This window comes from Aptenodytes forsteri, unplaced genomic scaffold, assembly GCF_000699145.1.
Source record: "Aptenodytes forsteri isolate BGI_AS27 unplaced genomic scaffold, ASM69914v1 Scaffold193, whole genome shotgun sequence".
In the NCBI taxonomy this organism is placed as follows: domain Eukaryota; kingdom Metazoa; phylum Chordata; class Aves; order Sphenisciformes; family Spheniscidae; genus Aptenodytes; species Aptenodytes forsteri.
The window spans coordinates 17,384,763-17,405,435 of record NW_008795405.1 but is presented as its reverse complement, the minus strand read 5'-3'; the positions used below and the strand labels follow the sequence as shown (position 1 = coordinate 17,405,435).

At 38.5% G+C, this 20,673-nt stretch overlaps 1 protein-coding gene across 1 annotated transcript; it reads right to left on the bottom strand.

Annotated features, from left to right (window-relative positions):
- Nucleotides 1-802: 802 nt before the first annotated feature.
- On the bottom strand, nucleotides 803-19,952 carry APOPT1 (apoptogenic 1, mitochondrial). Its single transcript, XM_009280980.2, has 5 exons — nucleotides 19,731-19,952; nucleotides 18,591-18,654; nucleotides 16,466-16,556; nucleotides 4,594-4,702; nucleotides 803-4,126 (listed from the first exon to the last, which is right to left on the bottom strand). Exons 1-5 carry the CDS (start codon nucleotides 19,950-19,952, stop codon nucleotides 4,055-4,057), a joined length of 558 nt encoding a protein of 185 aa, XP_009279255.1. The 3' UTR covers nucleotides 803-4,054.
- Nucleotides 19,953-20,673: the final 721 nt, after the last annotated feature.

The window sequence follows — 20,673 nt, the reverse complement described above, 5'->3', positions numbered from 1 at the left end:
GAGTGTCCTGGAAAGAAGTTTAGGGGTTTGCTTCTGTAAAGCAGGCTGACGGTGGGACCTGTAAAGCTGATGCTGCCGTCTTCAGCTGAACACCTCTGGGACAAACGCACGTGAAGGGCCCTACAGCATGCAGCCGGCTCACGGTGCAAGTTACACGGGGGAAACTGAGTACAAAGTACTCAAAGAAACCGAAGTACAAATTCTGTGGGGAAGGCAGGGACCCCCCTTAGGGCTAATTATGTGCTGCTAATATATTTCAACGCCCTTGTCTTTGTTCCACATTGAACTAAGTGAAAGATTCCTACTGTTCTACAGGTTTACACGTAAAAAGTAAGACTTCCATGAGAACTTGGTCGCACTTGTCACAAGAACTACTTCTTTGCAGCTTCCAATCTCATTCCCACTCTCACTAGAGAAGAAGGAACGGTCACAGTATTTTCTTCGTGTTGCTCTATGTTCCACTAGGTAGAAGTTAAGCCCAGAAATGGAAGATGGAAGGAACTGAGGTCTGAGATGAAAAAAACAGTTAAATATAGCAAAACAGTAAAAGGTGCATTGGAAATCATCAGGGAACAGTGACAGCCTAACTTCATGAAAGAATTACTAACATCTGGGCAGAATATTATAGTGCATTATCATCTGAGCTCCACATACAATAGAATAGTTCAGTTGAAGGGACCTACAATGATCATCTAGTCCAACTGCCTGTGTAACTCCTGCAGTACATACAGGGTATGAATCATAAGCTAATGGAAACATACGGAGGTATAGTGGTAAATCAAAATGTGCAGTCTCACCTAAATGCCAATATCTAAAATACACAAGGAAAGCAGAGCTTACATCTGTTTGCCCTCACATAAAACATTGAGCAAGTCTACAAAATGGCAGATGTGAGAACAAGAGTCAGGTGAGAAAGCAAGACTGCTAAGAAGCAGCAGGAAGATGGAAGAGGAGTCAAAGCTAATGCTGTTGTCAAAAAGGCAGAAGAACAGGAAGAGTCACAGAAGTCCACAAGAAACAAAACAAAGGGGAACATGGATTGTCTGCAGACTGCAAATACAGAGAGTCACTGTTGGATTTGAGAAGCTGGGGGAACTGAAATATACTTTCTGAATACTGCTCACTGATTGATATCTTACACAGGTCAAGCTGTCCCACAAAAAACCATCTGTGATACTAGTATTTCAGGGCAGCAGCTTCTTGTATTCTTCATCTCCATTTAAAACATTTCTCCGGCAATTTTGTATTAATGGTTTAACATCATATTGTAGTTTTGACAGGCAATACAGGCTAATGTATAATAATGTGAAATATGTGTTTGTACAGTAATATGAAAGAGGAAAAAAAGATTGAAGGGCATTCCTTTATACAAACTACATTTTAAAAGTAAGAGTCACACAAATTGGCCCACAGGTTCAGAGAATTTTCACGAATATGCAAGAGATTTAATTAAAAATAGAACATGCCCCAATTACATAATTATGCAAGAGAACTGATTCAAAGGAACCACTCCTGTCTTTTGAATAAACAATATTCATTGCTTCCTATCACACATTTGCTTTAAAAGATTTCCTGCAATTAGCTGCTTACCCGAGGGATCTGAGCATCTCTGAACAAAGCAACTACTCCAGCTATGACCCTGATTCATAATACGCTGGCTAATCAAGTATATGCATGCTGGCAATTTCCCACGTAAGCAGCACACACTATAAGCTCCCTCCTGCAGGAAGGTTGATTAGTTCAATGGAACTAAAGTGCAGTATTACTCCTCTCTGTTTATGGCACACAGCAGAAGACAGACACAGAACAGACATGGTGAGCGTGCTTCTTCCTCAAGCTTCTGCCTCACATGAAATATTGTAAGAGTTCATCTCCATTTGGATCTTGTTTTTCCTGTCCCATCTACATAAGAATTATCCAAGTTCATCTAGTAGTAAAAACTATTTACTGCCCACATTTCCATCTTCTCTTAGGGAACTAGTTATGCTATATGCCCTGCTTTTAGGATGAAATGACCTAGACATGCTGTCTCTAGAATATTCTTTGTCTGCCACCAACAAGGTCACTGTGGTTTTCTGCAGACATCTGAGTGGATATTAAAACAAAACCCCAAAACACATTATTTAGTGCTGGATTCTTTATTCTCAATATACCCATTTCCCTCCTCTCCCAGAAGAGAGAGGGAGGTTTGTAATTCACAGTGGGAGAGAAAAAAGCAAACAGTTCAACTAACACAGCATAAAGCTTTTACGTTTTGAGGTGCAACAGTGTGAGAAATACACGCAGCAAACTAAGATTTGGTTTGACTGACATCCACAAACAGAGCAAGCATCTATAAAGAAATTCAGGTTCACTTCATTTAAGAAGTGAGGATCGTTTTCTTTTACCATTGTTATTAAAAAAAATTATCCTCCTGGCTTAGAGGATCTTTCCTCCAACAGAGACAAAAGTTTTTTAAATCTAATCCTACAGTCTATAAAATCTATGACTTCATTTTATAAATATGGGCTACAATAAAGCACTACGTTGGAATAATTTCAACTGCTGCTAAAGTGCTGTTTAAAAGCATCCTGGCAATAATAAATACTGAAAAGCCAGATTCGGCAACCTGTCTGGCTTTTCATCACAATCGCTTGACAGTTGCATATGCTTTTAGTTTATATTTCCTACAAGAATGTACTTTATGGAAAAGAGGAAACATAAAAATCAGTGCTCAAGAGTCAAAAGTGTCAAGTATGCAGTCCCAGACACAATTTCAGCCTAATTCCTTTGAGCATATGTGCAATTACTGCATGCAGAGCTACCTTGTTATCAGGGAGTTCAGGCACTTTGGAGTAAAAGGAGTGTATTTTGTTTGACATGACTCATTGTCATAGTCAAGGTGCCTGAAAACACCATCGGGAACCCACTGTTGGGCGTGGCATTAAAGTACTAAGTAAAATAAACACTGATCATGATGCTGCTTCCCAAGTCAATAAGCTTTATTTACATGCAAGTGAATTCCCCTGTTTCAGAGTCACAAGGATTTCTAGAAAGCTGTAACAAATGAAAGCCAGCATGCTTTTTTCTATCCACAGAGAAAGAACAAGGAAATAAAGCATGCAGTGTTAATTCAACTCTTAACAGGCCATTTCATTAGTTTATTTCTGTTACTTTTTTTAAACAGAGCAGGATGCTTGCTGTGGACATTAACATTTTGCTATCCAGAATTCTTTTCATCTCGCAGCTATTACAGAGCTGTGCTATTGTTAAAGCCCAAAAGATACTGAAAGGTTTAAGAAGCCCATTCAGTTAGCTTTAAAACATTTCTGTTATGAAAAACAGACTTAAAAACCTCAGGTAATACAGTTAAAGTAACCACTTGAAAGCTAGAAACTATTAGAGAATTTGCATGTCAATATTAATGTGAACATAAAGAAAAATACTAGACAATTTCAGCAACACAGCTATATTTATATATCCAAATTTCCACTGTGATCTTCACAGTAACAAGTGATCAAGGGGTTAAGAATTGCACCCTTTAACAAACTATAATACTCTATGCTATATGAATTTACAGACACTGTCAGTATTTTCCAAGATCCTACTTTTAAGCATCAAAATTCCCAACAGGTTAAGGGTTTGCAGAGGAGAGCTTATGATGATAATTAGACTTGTATCTTTACTCCCTGCATTCAAGGAGTAGGTTCCCACCTCTACGAGGGAATGCTCCCACCAATACGTACCTACTCCGCTCAACCAGCAATTTCTGTTCCTTCTTTGCTTCTGCCATACCTCTCATTTCATTGAAAGATGAAGCAACTTTCTTCCTCACTTGCTTCCATGTTCTGTAGTCAGCTGATAGTTGACTGCCAGCACCTTTCTACCTTGGAAAAACTCTCTTCTCCATATTCACTCTGAAAAATTTTTAGTGCTTATACACGAAGAAAGATAGCGTTCCATTTACGTACCTCCTTTCCTTCCTCTATACTCTCACTTTTCAGTGAGTTTATGCTCCCTTGGGGTTTCGGTTGCTTATTCAGGGTTATGAGAATTATTAATCACTGCATATGAGTCACAGGAAGTTGCATTTATTTCTGTATTCACCTGCCTCAGTCACTGAACCATTGCAGAAGTGTATTAAATCCTGCAGAGGAAATAAAAAGCACTCTGTTGGTGGAATATCACAATCTTGGCCACTACTAGAGTAAGAACATTCAGTGTGTGATACAGTACGTCTCTTCACCCTCCCGTATCTTTACTTCCCTACTATGACTGTGCTCTCTTTCTTTACCTTTCTATTGGGATAAGGCCTAGTATTGATAGGAAAAAAGCTTGTTCCACAAACACAACAAACAGACTCTTACATACGCAAAATCTTTGATAGTCTGTGTTCAAACCCAGGAACACTTAGCTAAAAGCAGAAAACAAAAGGATCACCTCCACTGATTTCTAAGTGCCTGCTTTATTACTACTTAAATTAGCCCCTTCCCTTTCTTTGAACACCAGCTGTTTGTTACCTGCATGGTTTGTCAGCATTCCTTTATGGAGATTTGCTAACTCATCAGGCGTTGCTGCCAGATTACTTGCGATTAGATTAGGTGAGACTCTTACCTTGATAATCTTCGTAGTGATTGTAGGGTTTTTTCCATGGTGAAGGAGACTTTTAGGTACCTTTTTCTTATGAATTTTCCAGAGTTTAATTATGAAAAGTGCTTTTTCTCTAAAAAAAAAAACCCAGGAGGGCTGTGATTTTAATTTCAGTCACACATCAGTGTAAGTCTGGTATAATTTCATTAACCAGTATAAGATTTTTCTTTTTTTGAGAAGCGAATCTTTGAAAGTGTAAGAAAGGCATTCCTTTTTCCAACCAACATTAGGCAGAGGCACAGTCTGGGACATAAGCTTGTCTCGGCACCAGGGAAACTGGTGCTTCCTCGTGGAGATATAAAAGATGTATTTTCTTTATTATCACTAAGATTCCTACATACATTTATAAAAGAAGGAAGTTGTGATTTTTCAGATGCTGCCTTTTATTAAAGCTCATGCATACACTAATCACAAGAAATGCTAAAGCCAGTGTATGCCTGTGCGTGACCTTTTCCAAGTAGAAATTTGCACCTACTGATGGAAGAGAACTAAGTCTCAAAAGCCTAAAAGGCATTACAGATAACCACCTCATCTGGTCTTTTTCTAAATGTAATTATCAAACTCTATTGAAAACCAAGTAGGCATCTTGCCCTTCCTGCCCAAGAACCTCACTCCTCCAGAGTTCAGTCTCAAGGGTAATATATACATACAGATATTGTGCCAAATTCTGTCATTTCTTTCCTGCTCTTTTCCCTTGCTAGTGATTAGCCCCATTTCTCTACGTGTTTGCATTTCTAAGGAGGTCCTCAAATGTAACACTTCTCTTATGCGTTTGATTAAATTATTGTAGAGAAAGAAGATTCTTCCCTGGGTAACCCTCTTAGCTGGTCCTTCCTCCACTCACCTGTCTAGGAGATTCTGCCCTCCTTTCTCCCCTCCTGGCCATCAATTTGCTTGGCTAAACAAATTGAACTCTTAATCTCCTTAAGAGAGATTCTACATCTCCCTGATTATTCAACTCGCCCTTCGCTGCTCCCGTTTGCTTCATCTTTCTTGAGCCTAATGTGCTGCAATTGTTTGTGCCGTGGTCACTATTGAAAATGATTGTTCCTAAGTCTGATTTATCAGTAACCTCCCTTTCACTTGATGTATTCCTTTTCTGCACATGCTGCAGTAATTGCCAAACCTTTATCAGTTCTTCTGTTAAATGCTTTTCTCTCCTCCTCAACTAGTACTCTATATGGAATTACACCAAATTCACTTGGCATCCAAGGTCGATTAGAATTTCTCATTTTTTACAGGAGGCCATTTTACATCCGCTTTTCATTGTTGGAGTTTGCCTTGGTTAAGAGGGTATTCAAACCAAGGCAGTACTCAGCTGCGCTGGACTGGGGAATTAATGGTAATACAGTTTGCCCCAAGGGAAAGGGAAATGGAAGTGTTTCTGCTGTGTGACAACTGTGTCTGTAGTTTCTGTGCCAATGACCAATTATGTCTCTACAGAAAATGGCTTCTGTGAATATGCTTGTGGCTAGATGGATGGTATATAGTACGTGGGGCCGAGAAGGGCAGAGTCACTCTAGAAATCAATAGGAAACAGAACTGCCTGTGCTAGGTATTTTGTTCCTCATCCTGTCTCCCGCAAAATACAGCAGATGCAGGATAAGGAGAGATGATCTTATTCCCAGGGGTTTGGATATGAATTCTCTCTCCTTGCTGCCTCCCTTTTCCCACAGCAAGTATGTACTGTGAAGTTTATGCTTCAGTTTCAGATGTTGTAATTCCTATCTTTTCTGTTGTAATTCTACCTTTTTTAATCTGTTTTAATGAAACATTTTCTTGCCGGTTCACAGAGAAATCCGTTGAAAGGTATTAAGTTCAAAGGCATGCCACGGACACGCTCTTCACTTCTTCTGTATCTTCACAATGATACAGAAGAAAACAAGGTATGTACATCACTGCTATCAAGTCTTAGACTTAAAACATTAGTGAGATGATTGCATAATTCACTCCTACAGGATGGATGGTGTGTTTTATCTCTACAGGCTTGTCTGTCAGTTACCTGAGAGCAAATACTGTTGAAGAACTCAATCTGTGGGCAGTCTCCAAAAGGTCTAGGACAGAGTCTGATAGCCCACATGAGAAGGGGTTGAGAGAATGGTTTTAAATCATCTTTGTGCCTTCCCAGTCCTGTACTATCCCGTGCTCCCTGTGTGATTAGAGAACCGCAAGGACCTGGCTTCCATGTGATAGTTCTGCCCAGACTTCTATGGGGTCCATCTGTAACCCAGCCCATCCACACTTAGTATACCCCCTATATTAGGAGACGTGAAAGGAGGTCTTAGAAACAAGCCTTGTAGGTGTCAATGTCTGAAGAAAGCAATTCCTCATACATCTGTGTATAGGTGTTTTAGAGACCAGTATATAAAAAACCAGTAAGGGGATGCTATTAATTTGCCAAGTTTGGCAGATACTGCTGCATCACATCATGTTCTGAAGGTTTTCCTTGTGCCAAAAAGGCTAGACTCCATTTAGGTAAGTTGTAATTCATGCAGAAACTAGCTAAGGAGAAGGCAGTTAGCTCATCAGTATGTAGATCATCACAGATATTTTGAGGCTGCCATTTTGGTTCAGAAGACAAATCATTGAAGATAGGAATTTAAAGCAGGACTCCTTGACCTTTGACTTTGGTGGCTAGCTGGGCGTAGTACAATTCACAGAAAGTGGAGCTTGTAGTAATTTCTTTCAAGGAAAAAATATGTGCCACCACGATTCTCTACACCACCAGCGTCACCTAAACCACCTGGACTGTTTGAGGTGTTTTGATTACACGGAGCAGTTCACTCCGTCACATCAGTTAACAAGAGTCTCCTGGGGAAGTTCTGGGGAATTGCTGAAACATGCCATATGCAGTACTTTAGATTTTGAATCTGTATATTCTAACATAAAATTATTCCTTAATATTTAAAATAATAATTATGTTTTAATGAAAGCTGAAATACATAGAAATTGTTTCAAAGACATATATAGTGCAGTTTTACATAGTTTATCAAACCCCACATACTGAAAATAATGTAACTGTAAACAGGAACTGAAACATGCCTCAATAAACACTAGGAGAAAGCTGGGAACAACCGATATATATAAATTAACCACGAAAGTGAAATGTACTGCCTACACAGTGTTACACTTACTACATGCTGAAGGGCCACAAAGTACACCATCACCATATGTTTGAAAACTGTCATGACTCACATGGAACAGGCTGATGAATAATAGTATCTTCCTTCACCAGTGTATAACACTGACCGGAAATCTACCCAGTAAATGGTTCCGTTGTGGGCAGCAATTTAACATGCCCCATATCCTTATAATTAACTACATAACCGCAAAAATGTTACTGCCAGATTTATCATGCACCAATGCAGAAAGCACTCTAAATATCTTTAAAGGAAGATTCACACATTTGTCATTTCCCATCCCACTCATTTTGCAGCCAGAGGAGGTTGGAATGCTGTGCTTCGTCAGTCTCACTAATTTCACTTATCTTCTTTCTCTGTGAATTTTTGGTTGTGAACTCTGTTGCGTAGTGCCCCAAACCAAAGTTCATACTGTTGCTTTTCTAATTTACATGTAAACATATCATAGAACTAAAAGTGGAAATGACATCGTTAATTACATATGAAATTGAACATTGAGTGCTAAGTGCTAGCTAATACCCATAAATTATAGACTCAAGACAGTAAGTAATAAGCTGCTTTGCTGCTTTTAGAGAAAGTGTGAACCTCATGATTCAAAAGCCTGAGAAAAATCTTGCTAAGATGGAAACATGCCCCGTCCAGTGGCAACTCTTCAGCCACATTCTCCCAGCATCAGCCTATTTTACTCCGTCCTATGGCAATCAGATTTATGGCTGTGATACCGTGGTAACTGTTAAGCGTGCCCAGCAAGTCTCCAGGTGTCACACTGAATAGACCCCTCTTTTTCCAACAGCAAAAGCAGCACCAGGGAAGCAGCAGCAGAGGAGCATAGCAAATGAATTCATTTTGAGCATCTCTTGTCAATTAAAATTGCTCTATAATATCCTATGGCAGAGCTGATTTTTTCTTTGAAGTGAGCTTGAATTCTCTGTTGACACAAATTAGCACCTGTGGCTATTTGCTCATATGTCAGCTTAGAATTTTGTTCTGTTTTCCGTGGTGAAATTTTTCATGAGGCCTGAGGAAACTGGAGGTTTTCCAGCCGTGACATTAAAAGTGAAATATTATTTTGGTAAATGTGAGAAGAAGATTGGTAAATCCAGAAGGCATGTTCTTAAATATTCATTGGAATTTAGTTTCCATTTTGTCTTTCAGTCTCATACAATTTTGGACAAATAAGAGTTTTCTACCTAAGTATTTATAGTTTCTACAGCTACTAAGGTCAGAACTGTCTTGACTTGGTTTGTTACAGAATATTTATGCTGTGTCATACCATGTATTTTCTATATGACACTCCACAATAATAAAATTATTTGGAAAGCAACCAAGGCAGTCAAGTAATGTCTTTTGAAATTTGCAATTCATGGATTTTGCCTTCTAATATAGCTTTGACTACAAAATCTGTTTTGCAACACCCCTCCCCCCCCAAGAATCTAGACTTCTGATTATTCAAATGATTTTAGAAATGAAAATCTGCAACTTTTCTGGAACCCTTTAAAAACAGCCAATGTATGCTACACGCTGATCATCATATGAAAAATTTTCCACGGCAGGGATTTATTACAAAGATGGAGCTGAAATTTGTCAACAGTAAGTTCTTTAACAATGAGCTATAAGTAGTGACCTGGATTTCTTATGATTCCAAAACCTGCGTTTTGCCTGTTTATGTGTTTTGGCTCAGCTGATGAAAGTTACCATAGCCAGTTCTGCAGCTGAATCATATCAGTGGGTTCTTTGGAGGCAGCAGTGTGAACAGAGTACTGCTGAGTGCCAGCAATTCTTGACTGGCACGGGGGCTCCTGGAAACTCATGCCAGTCATGGTCCATCAAAGTAGCTTCAGGGCTACTCCAGCTTAGGCTGAGTGCTAATTGCCTCCTGGCACCCTCAGGAGATGCAATCAGTCATTCTTGCTGTCTCCTGCCATCTCAGGCCCCCTTCACAACGCCCCTGGGGCCACCCCTAAGGATGAGAACCTGCATACACCGGAAAGCACAATCATTGCGCCTTTCCCTGCAAAATATAAGAAGCTCAATTACCTAGTAAAACACGAGCAGCTGTACTGAAACAGGGACAATGTCTTCAGAGCATTTACATGGCTTTTAAAACTGATTTTGACTGTGAGTAGTACTATAAAATAATATTTCTCCTGAGTAAGATCACACTTAAAAAGGGATCATGTAATTTTTTGCCTTTTCTATTTCTAGCCAAAAGTACTGCTTTTGCACTTCCACAGCATGTTATTTGAATGTATCAATCAACTAAATCTCACAATACTTGCGTAAATCTTAATCCATTAATGAATGCAAATTCAAGGCACAAAGAAGTGATTTATATAATAATGAATATTAATGAGTATTTCAAGATGATTACATTCCATGTACTTATAAACTCTTTCTAAGAAGTAAACTCGTAAGAAATAAAGTAACTTGTGTTTCCATTACTGTTTTTTTTTTTGAGAAATGAACCTGAATATTCAATTATGGGGTTATTATTCTGTGAATCAGTTTACAGCAATCAGTGGATGTAATTTTTAATATGAAAATGTTATTCATGCATATTACAGTTCCAGGCATATATTATCCTTTCCTGAAAGCAATTCAATCTCCCAGTCTTTATGCAAAAGACTGGCCCGTGGGCTCTGCGCAGGATGTAAATTAAGCTCTTGTTTGGCTAAATCTGATTGTCCTGTAGGATACCAATCTTGCTTAGTGACAGTGGAAGTTAAAAATTGCAAGCAGAACAGTCCCCTTAAAACGGGGCCAGGAAGGGTCAGCTTCTAAATAACAAATCTGAGTTTTGAACTAAATTTTAATCTTATCACCAAAAATTTTCAGTTAAATATAGAAGCTATCTTCTCAGTAGTTGCTACCATTACTTTTAAAACTCCTAATGAAATTGAGAAATGCATTTTTTTTTGAAGATGTACAGTTCTTTATTAATCATACATAAAGGTGCTACAATCACTTCAAACCAACCTTAGCTGGCCTGCCTCTCGATCCCCATTTGACAATTCCTCTTACTCCTCTCATATTCTATTGAAATTAATGCTCCGGTAGAGAAATTAATTGAATAGCAAAAAACCCACACAGATTATCAGAACATAACCACCCCAAGTCAATACAAACTATCTAAAATTATTTGAATATTACCAAAGTACTGTTGCTTTATTATGCACTTACTGAGGAGACAGATTAAAAAGGCACATGCTGACACTACTGAATATGAAATACTGCTGTTCCTTCTGACACGATTAGCTAAATACCTAAATGATAAGAACGCTCCCCTGTATTTTTCCTATACTTAGAAAATGTGCACAGAAATGTGCACTCTTTGATCTATTCCACTAGCTTCAGTTACTGTAGCAGGCCTTTGTGTACATAAAAAATTTATTTTTAGTAGTCTGTGGCAGCTCCTTATTCTTCCTTTGATGTATAAAGGACTTATGATCAATAATATCTGAAAGTGGCTGGCATTATTATGACTGCTCCGAGTCAAGGAAAAAAAAAATCAAAAGTAATGCAACATTGGCAAAAACGATACGGCTTTTGGCTGTTTAGAAAATGTGATTATCTTGGTAAATGTATGTGGTTTTGGTAATGAGACTCAAAATTTCAGATGGATTATTTTTAATAACATCTTTTCACAGTGGCTTTATTAGATATTCTAAATCAGAGCTCAACACTTACCTAATAAATAAATACCTCACTCCTTCAATAGGCTTTAGATGAAGGGACCCAGCACCCCACACAGAATCTTAATGTAGGCAATGCCATAAAGGCATGAACTTTACCTACAAGCAGCTCAGAGCAGAATCCTAGCATGATCCATCGTATGCCGATTATATTATTTTTGGGTGACCAACACTAAATTACATGTTCAGGAAAGAGTTTTAACTGTGAATTGACTGAAGCACAATCCAAACCCTCCATCTGAATTCCCACACCTCCCCTATGCCAACAGTAGAACAGTTATATCTGTGTGATGAGACATACTAATTCAACTGGCATCTAACACTTTTTTCCTCGGATTAGTTCTAGTAGTGAATCAATTTCCTGATCTGGTTCAGCAGGCAGACACAAAAACGCCTGTGTTAATAAAAGCGGGTTCAGCAGGCAGACACAAAAACGCCTGTATTAATAAAAGCAGGCAGCTCGGAAGATGAAAATGCTTCTTTTGATTGACCTCTACCCACTTAAAGCATATGTGAAACTACCTTAGGGATCTTACGCATTGGCTGTCAGAACATACGGCCAACAACCACCAGTCCACTGGGGTTCTGGTCTCTGCCTTTCGGGGATATTTTCTTGTATTATCCAACCATTCTTTTACATTGGAACTATTTATTAAAGTGTGCATTCACATTGTGGTCAAAGCTTATATACTGTTAAGATATGATTTACTGTAAAGCCCTGAAGAATTACGTTACATATCCACAGCAGTCTATTTCAAAAACTTATTTTCCTAGAGAAACGTGGCATTTTGTAACTTTTTAATAAATATATACCTTCTACAGTACTGATACAATAAATAACATTCACAAATATTTTCCTAGAATTGCTGGTTATCACCTCAGCAAACACTATTAATGACTGTCTTATTAGTAAATGAAAACAACAGCTAAAATCACAATTCAGTGACTGTTTTAGCCCCAATGATGATGATGATATTGTATGAAACAGTGTGATCCACTACTATATCATTAATATTTATTTCATCTTGCAAAGGAATTATTACAGTTGATACTGACGAAGCTCTTTCTGCTCCAGCTGAAAAAGCCTGTGAATAAATCATGTCATGTTTAGATATGAAAAGCAGGTCAATGGCTACTGAGCTGACCTTTCCAAAAGCAGAACCTTCCCTACAGCATGGCTTTAGGAAAACATGCTTCATTTCACAACATACATTCTTTTTAACAGAATCCTCTTAGTAGGTACTGGATCAAAAAAATCATTTAACGGTATAAACAGACAGAACACTCTGAGGAATGGAACTTCTTTTAAATTACAGATACATGGCTTAACATTTTAAGACTTCATCTAAATCAACCTCCTTCCAACTGATGTTACATACACCTTGAGGCCAGAAAAATCCCCCTCATGCAAGTTCTTTCGAGTGCCTCAGAAAAACTGGTGAGAACAGCACATTTTTTGAAAGAAATGAACCAGTAGAAAGCAGTGAGTATTAGTACTAGTGTTCTCCTCCATACAACCAGGTATTGTTTCCTTTTCTACCAAGATAAAGTGACTGGCAATGCATCTGTTTTATTGCTCAGCAACTAAAATCTTTACCAATCATAGGTTAGAGGAGCTCTTGTCCAAGGGGGACACATTTCTTTTAATTAGAACAAAATTATCTAAGATGATCCTATTGCATTAGTAATTTATATGAAATCATATCTTAAATCTTTATTAAAAAAAGGAAATAATCACACTGAAAAAGAGGGTTATTCTAAATTGATTGTATATATACTCACAAATCATACTTGTTCCTTCAGCCATGTTGTATTACTTGTGGATGTCTGTCTGGGGCAGTAGCTAACTGCTGCAAAATGAGGCATTTTTGTCTTTATATCCTAATATGGTTGGTGGAGACATCATTCTCTGACCTGAGTTCAGGTACAGCATACCGAATCATACGTTATTTAGGAGCTATGACTCTGTGGTAAAAACATGACAGTTGTGATCCCTTCCATTTAATGTAAACAAGGAACAGCTTTTGACAGTTTTCTCAGTTGTGTTTTGGTTGGGAAGTATTTCAGATATTCTTGGAATAAAAGGTAATCTACACAGTGATTATAAATTAAGACCAATGGCAACTTTTATTTATATAGTTTAACAAACAGATTCAAGCAATTATTACATTAGTCATTCAGATTCTGAAAATCACTATAAACAACAAGTTTATAGCAGGCCTAGCTAGTGTTGCATTCTTCATGGAGCTGTGATCACTAATTTCCAACATTTTTCTTTTTCCAACGAAGCCACCTCAGAGCTCTTGCCAGTGCTACTTGTCCCATGAGGAATGTGATAGTAAAGTTACGTTTATACCAATCTCTAGGATTCCAAAGCCAGGAAAAACATCAGCACACAGAACAAGAACAGGAGAAAGGTACACAATTATATTAAAATATCCTTTGGCATTGACAAATGACAATTCAGTAACAACATGGTTTTCCATTCTTTGTGGCAACACTTTTCCTGCCTAATTAGAGTTAAATAACCTATGAAAAGGTCTATGTGAATACCCACATCCATGAACAGATTACATGTAGACTATAGGGTTACAACCATTGAAAGCTTAACTGTAAAAAAGTTAAAGCATGGGTAGTTCTATGACCAATTGTATTTGGAATCAAGTAAGATAAAATAATTGTAACCATATCTCGTGTTTCAGAAGTAAAGCTGATCATCAAGCTATCTAGAAGAATTTCCTGCCAGTGCTGTGCTATGGGTAAGATTTGTTTGTGCATGTATGAAGATGAGTGTGTTGGAAAGGGCATAGTTGGTCACCTATAAAGGGGGGAAAAATAAAGAAAAATGACACTTCAAAGACTAAATATATAACCCAATACAGGAAACCTTAGGTTTCTAACGCAGTACCCTTTAAAGATGATGCCTTTAATATTGCCAAAGTTAGTGTTTATATCTTTAAATAGTTTTTACGCAGCATGCATGACCTTTGGAGCCAATTCAAGATATAGATAAGATAGTCTGTATCAGTCCTTTTTACCCTCCCAGAACTTGCTTCAAATTCTTGCCCATTACAGACTAATTTCATAATTTCTTTCTAGTTTCCAACAAGGATCACTCCCCCATTTTGTAAAACGCTGCACAAGAAGCAATAGAATATGCTTATTGTAGAACTAGCAGGGATTAAACACGGGAATTTAGGTCTTCTCTTGAGATCTCTGTAGGAAACCTTACATGTACACATCTAGCATAAATGTGAGATACTAACCTCTCAGTAAGGACAGTAGCCAAAATCATGCTGACAAGCAGCACTGAGCTACCCCCTCAAATGTCACGTTAAATCAAAATATCATGCTAACATTGCAACTGTTTCTTTTCCCCTTTCATGTCTCACTTCCTATATCCTTCTCGATTTTTTTTTCCTAAACTAGACTGTATTTCCAGTCTAAGTACCCTGAACTAAATATTCATGGCGTCTATGCACAGTCATTGCTTCAATTTTAACTAAATTTTAGAACCTGCAACACTTCAGCAGCCACAGTTTTCAGGCCAGCTGCCAACACTGCAAAAGAACATACAGCTGAATGCATAAACAGATTTTTATAAATATGACCCCTCAAAATCAGAATGCCTGTAAAAAGCTCCGCTGCTTTCAGGGCTGTGCAGTTCCACTTTGAAACTACAATGATGCAGCTTACACTACCTGATTTTACAAGGCAGCAACAAGGAAGGTCATGTTTAGGCACAAAGCCTGGACTCTCTTACCGTGAAGACAGGACAGTATCCCGAGGTGACTACAACAATGACATCTGGTGACCAGTTCTAAGATAAACTATTTCCTTTCTCACTCATCAGTTATAGGCAATTTGAACGACAATCCTCTTATTAAAAAGAATTTTTTACTTTCCATCTTTTCATGCTGTTGCTTAGGGTTTTGATGAGGTTCTCGCCCGCCATAGGCAAGACAAGATGTGCATATTTGTTTTAAATATTTGTAACAGTAAAATTGTTCTTACAGTATAGCATGTTACAGTATACGCACAATACGTACAAAGAACCCTAAACCACAGTTTGTTATAGATCAGTTATAGTGATGGTAGAATTCTCACTAGGATTACACCGTTAAGAACCCACTAACACTTGACACCTTTGAGCCCGATAATCTTTCAATCCAATACAGAGAAGAAACTGAAGTTGTGGTTTCATATTCAGTGGACAGTGCTACTGTAACTGGATTAAGTACTATCCTCCTCCAGTTTTCCATTCCCTCCTCATTTCTAGCCCTCTACCAAGTGTGCACAGCTACTTGCAGGGTAACGTATGTTTGCAAGTCGTTTTTCAGTTGTTTCAGAGCCCCAATCCAATTTATCAAGTTGTTGTACAAACAGTAACACTGAAACAATGCATTAGATGTTGCAAAGAGGCACGCTGGATGTGGGCTTACCCAGTTGTAGCCTAGGTTCTACACAGGATGAGTTCAGGCGATACTTTACTAATGCTTCACCACACAAAACCCCTCAAACTCAAGGCTAATCACTTTCATTTTTACTATATGCTTGCAAAATAATAAAACCAAGAATTATTCCCATTAAACAATTTTCCTTTGAGATGAATCACATTTACTAGTCCTTATTTAACAGTCAACTAGAATATGTTCTATAGAAATTTCAACTTTTATTTGCGTATTTATCAGTTTCAATTAGCAGTATAAAAAGACGCATGACATAAGAGAAAAAAATTGAGTGCCTGATCTTGTCTCTCTGAATCTCAGACATGAGATTCATCTCTCTACTAAATCAACAATAAGCAGCAGCAGAACTCAAATGATAATGCAAATTTCAGTCAAATGCTAATAATAGCATTTAAAAAAAAAATTTCTAAAATGATAGTTTTAGGTGCTGTTTTACCAATTACGGAAAAAAAAAATGTTCAAATTTTAAATTTGATCTTATGCCTTTCACTTAGACTCTCATGCATAATAGCCAACATAAGTACCTTCTACATACCTGTTATACTGCATATGCTTTCTAAAATTTTTACTTAGAAAGTCCTTGTAAAAGTCAGCCATTTCTTCTGCATTCAGTGTTGCTTTTTGACCTGAAAATGAGTTTTGGCATAACAAAGTTAAGATAATTCCCTGGATTAAAACACTGGGTTCAGATGCAGGAGAGCTAGGTCTGACTCCTGGCTCCTACAAGCTTCTTGTGTAACCCTGAACAAGTTAATACGCTTTTATCTTCCAACTTTTTACTTATCTAGGGAGCACAGCAGATTAAAAATACTGATCAGCTTGAAGCTGGCCTAACTCTTAAGCCCTTATTACTTGTGAAAGTGATTATATTTATCAGTTCTTAGATTATTTAGGGAACTAGTGGACCCCTCTGAAAAAGTCCATAGATCTAGGAGTATCTATCCTTTGAGTAAAATTAATCTCTCGCGAGGCTGAAATCTAAACAGCACCAGTAAGAGCACTTAGTAACTTAAGTTTCCCCCCTAAAGCAAGTCAATAAATATAGAAAGAACACTATCCATGACTGACATGATATTTTCAGATGTACATCTTTTCTGTTGCTGTTCATAAATTTCAAGTAACTTATACCAAAGAGTTCTGGGATGTCGGATTTATTAACAATGTAGTAGACAATTATTTTGTGAAGAAGCAAGTACAAAAGATGACTTTGAATATGCCACTTTCATAAGCAGAATATAAGGGGAGATGAATTCTCTCCGCAAAACATGGAGAGAAGGAAAACCTGTGGCTACAGCACAGATGTAGAATCCTGAGAACCAGCAAATATTCTCAACTCTACCAGGTAATTCCTATGCAAACTTTCTGGCACTTTCAATGTTTCTAAAATGAGGGTCAAATTTGAATGTCCCAGGGGACATGGATATGATGAGGGAGATGGAATAGTGATATTCAACTTGTTACTGTTCCAAAATGCATTTTGAAGCTCCTGAGACTGATCACAAAAATGTAAATTATTGATCAGTTCTATTTGTCATTATTTACAAATCTAATATATTACAAAGGATTAACATACTATGGGATAAATTTACTCTAAGACTATTTGAAAGCTGCCTACTTAACACCTATAGTTAATTTGTTTCTTCATACTGGTATCAGCAGAACTGATTGTAGATTCACTTATGTAAAAAAGTAAGTTTTGTTCCAACTGTTCGTGTATATTGTTATTACTCTTTTTATATACACACACAACTGTATTATAGAACAGAGTTAATCAACACATGCAGCCAATATAATTTTATTTCTAAGGGATGTATATGCTTACTATTTTTTCTTTTATTTCTAGGATATAAAAACAAAACAACCCCCCCCCAAAAACCCCAAATGGCAATACAAAAGCAGCATTTTCTAAACAACACAGAACTTAATTAAAATTATTTCTCAACCATGCACTGATCACCAGGATACAAACAGAAGAGAAAAATAATGGTCTGTAATACACAGAACGTCAGAGCAGATGCTTTACTAAACTCAAACAGATCATTATCCTATGAACAAAATGTTCAACCTCATACTACAATTGCCAATTCACTGTTATTATGAAGACAGCTTGTTTTCAGTTTCACATAATGAATTAGAGAGGCAACTATTTTACAGCAACTGTGCTCAGGCAAAGACAGGCAGATAGCAGCTGCTGTCTCCTCGGAAGCAGTCTTATTCTCCCTCAAGGAAAAATATTGTATTCATTGTATATGCTATGAAGCCAAAGAGTGTGAATTTATCCACCCAACCATAACATGCACTTGAGGCAAATGCTCTATATGTTTAGCTCAGCTAGCTCACTGGGTTAGGAGGTATGAAAGGAAAAAGCCCCTTCCTCCTTAGACTGCAGAATGATTATATCACTTGGCTAGGGTTTCAGTGCATTCCCTCCAGCTGCAGGGAAGGAATTGGGGGAAGAACAGTGCAACAAATGATCTGACCCCCACATGCACATCTCCGAAGAGCTCCTCCCCTCTTTTTTTATCATGCTCCTGAAAACACTTCTAAATCCTACCCTCAAGATTTACTTGTGACAGAACACAAAGAGCATAAACTAACAAAATGCAAAGTTAAACAGAACTCAGAATGCATCCTAAACTATAAACAAAGATCTCACTAACCTGTTTCATCTCTCATTTCCAGACCCTTGGCTTTCAGTCTTGAATAAATAAATTCTTCTTTTTCCTAAAACATGTTTTCCCACATTACAATCTGATGTACTCAGTCCTTGAAGTTAACCATTGTTTTTAATCACATAGCAGTGTAGTGCCTAATACCCTCTGAAATAACAAGCAATACTCATTATACTTGGAAACGTCAACAAAACATTTTCCTGAATCCAATGAGTTAGTTAAACCAGTAACTTTGTCACCTAGATCCTGCTACCTGCATGGATCAATTAATTCATGCAAGTGTTCTACTGAAATGTATAAAACTTATTTGCGTAATAAAGTTACAGCTGAGCTCCAGCATTGTTTGACAGGATCCAAACCTTCAGTTTGTAAGGCAAACTGTGAAGATGTGCTGTATTGTATAACTGAGAATTTGAGCATAGTGAAAAACATGCAGCCTTAGAAAATAGAAATTACTTAGATGGAAACAGAATAATTATTTGTACGTAAGTTTTTCAGACTTAAAAAGCAGTTCTATGGAATTAAAAAACAAGCTTCATTTTTCCTCTGAGACCTTTGCAAGTTTTGGGAAGATACGATGATCAAAGATCATCACAAATGATGGTGAATTACTGAACCGTTACTGTTCTTCCAACAAAATTCAGCATCTCCTAACCAATGATGCAATCAGGAAAGAAGACAGACCACGACTGAAAAGTCCCCACTTTTAGCCCTGTTGGGATACACTGCCAGTGAAACAGGGCACATCCCTTATTACCCTTGGTGATTATAACTAATTTTTCCCACTTATGACAGAGCAAGAAGAGGCTACAATACACCCCCCCCCAGCCGCTCTAGTCACAGACAGCTCTTGCATGTAGGGTGGCTACAACTTTGTATTTTCAGTGCAAGATAGGAAAAAGGCAAATATCATTATATGCCACTAAACAGCAATAAAATACGCAGGCTCTTTAGTTTTGTACGCCATTTTAAAGAAATGAATGACAAAAAAGCAATTTCCACGAAGACACCGTGCGTATTAAAAGAAACGGTATCAATTACTGGCCAGTAACAGCGGGCAGAACTGAACCCTACCTCATGGAGTCCAAACCCCCTGATGAGCAGCACCGGGTGTTGCAGTGGGCTCACCTGGCGGAAGGCGCAGTTGTGCCGTGCCCAGAAGCGCTGGTCGCAGGCCTGGGCCTCCTGCCGCGCCTCCCGCAGCCGCCGCTCCAGGGGCGACTCCTTGGGGGGCACATAGAAGATGACCCGCCGCAGGTTGGAGTGCTTGTCGGGGGGGCCGATCCAGTCGTTACGGGAGTGTGCAGGGGGGCTGAAACCCAGGCCCTTGAAAATACAGGCAGAATTCATTATGACACGTTAGCAGAGTTTTTGAAGAACATCCCGATTTCAAATAAATTCCAAAACTCCACACAACCTTAAAACATGAGCACAACAATTATGCACGTTCATTTACCCTGACTGAAAACGATGTGACACATTTAAAATTTACTTTTAGAAATGCACTATGGAGAAGATGCCTTTGACTCTTTTCCAACAGACACGAATCATGATTTTTTTTTTAAAAGCAACTTTTTTTTTTTTTCATTTTTGTATCACTAATATTCCACTTCGTTAAAATATCTGATGGCAAGAACTAGGAAATATGTAAGTCTTCCTCAGCGCTGCTTTCTTCGGGCATCCTTGTGAGCACGCACACGCGTGTAGCTTTTCAGGCCGGGTTTAGGAAGAACTGGCTCTAACAGCCCGTAACTTACCGCTCCGTTTGTAAAAGCGTTTTACTTCCCTTGGGCCCCAGCGCCCCGTCCGCACAGCACGGGAAGGCCCGCGTGGCATTTACAAACACCGGGGGTGTTAGAAAATACATAAACAACGAGAGGCCGCGGGAAACACAGGCTTTTATCGGGACGCACCCGCCCAGCGACGCTGAGAGTTACCGCGGGGGCGGCCTCCCCCGCTGCCCCCTCAGGGCTCCGCAGGGGCGGGAGGCCCCGAGGCCTCCCCCGCGGCAGGCCGGCTCCGGGACGCAGGAGGTGCCCCCTCCCCTCCCGCCCGGATTTACCGCGCTCTC

Excerpts from the sequence above, each read along its gene's own strand:
- APOPT1 (XM_009280980.2), bottom strand. The coding sequence starts at position 19,952 with ATGAATTCTGCCTGTATTTTCAAGGGCCTGGGTTTCAGCCCCCCTGCA. Across the intron at positions 16,557-18,590 it reads GGAAATGAGAGATGAAACAG|GTCAAAAAGCAACACTGAAT; the intron begins GTTAGTGAGATC and ends ACTCATTTTCAG. Across the intron at positions 4,127-4,593 it reads TCACTACGAAGATTATCAAG|GATTTAATACACTTCTGCAA; the intron begins GTAAGAGTCTCA and ends TTTCCTCTGCAG.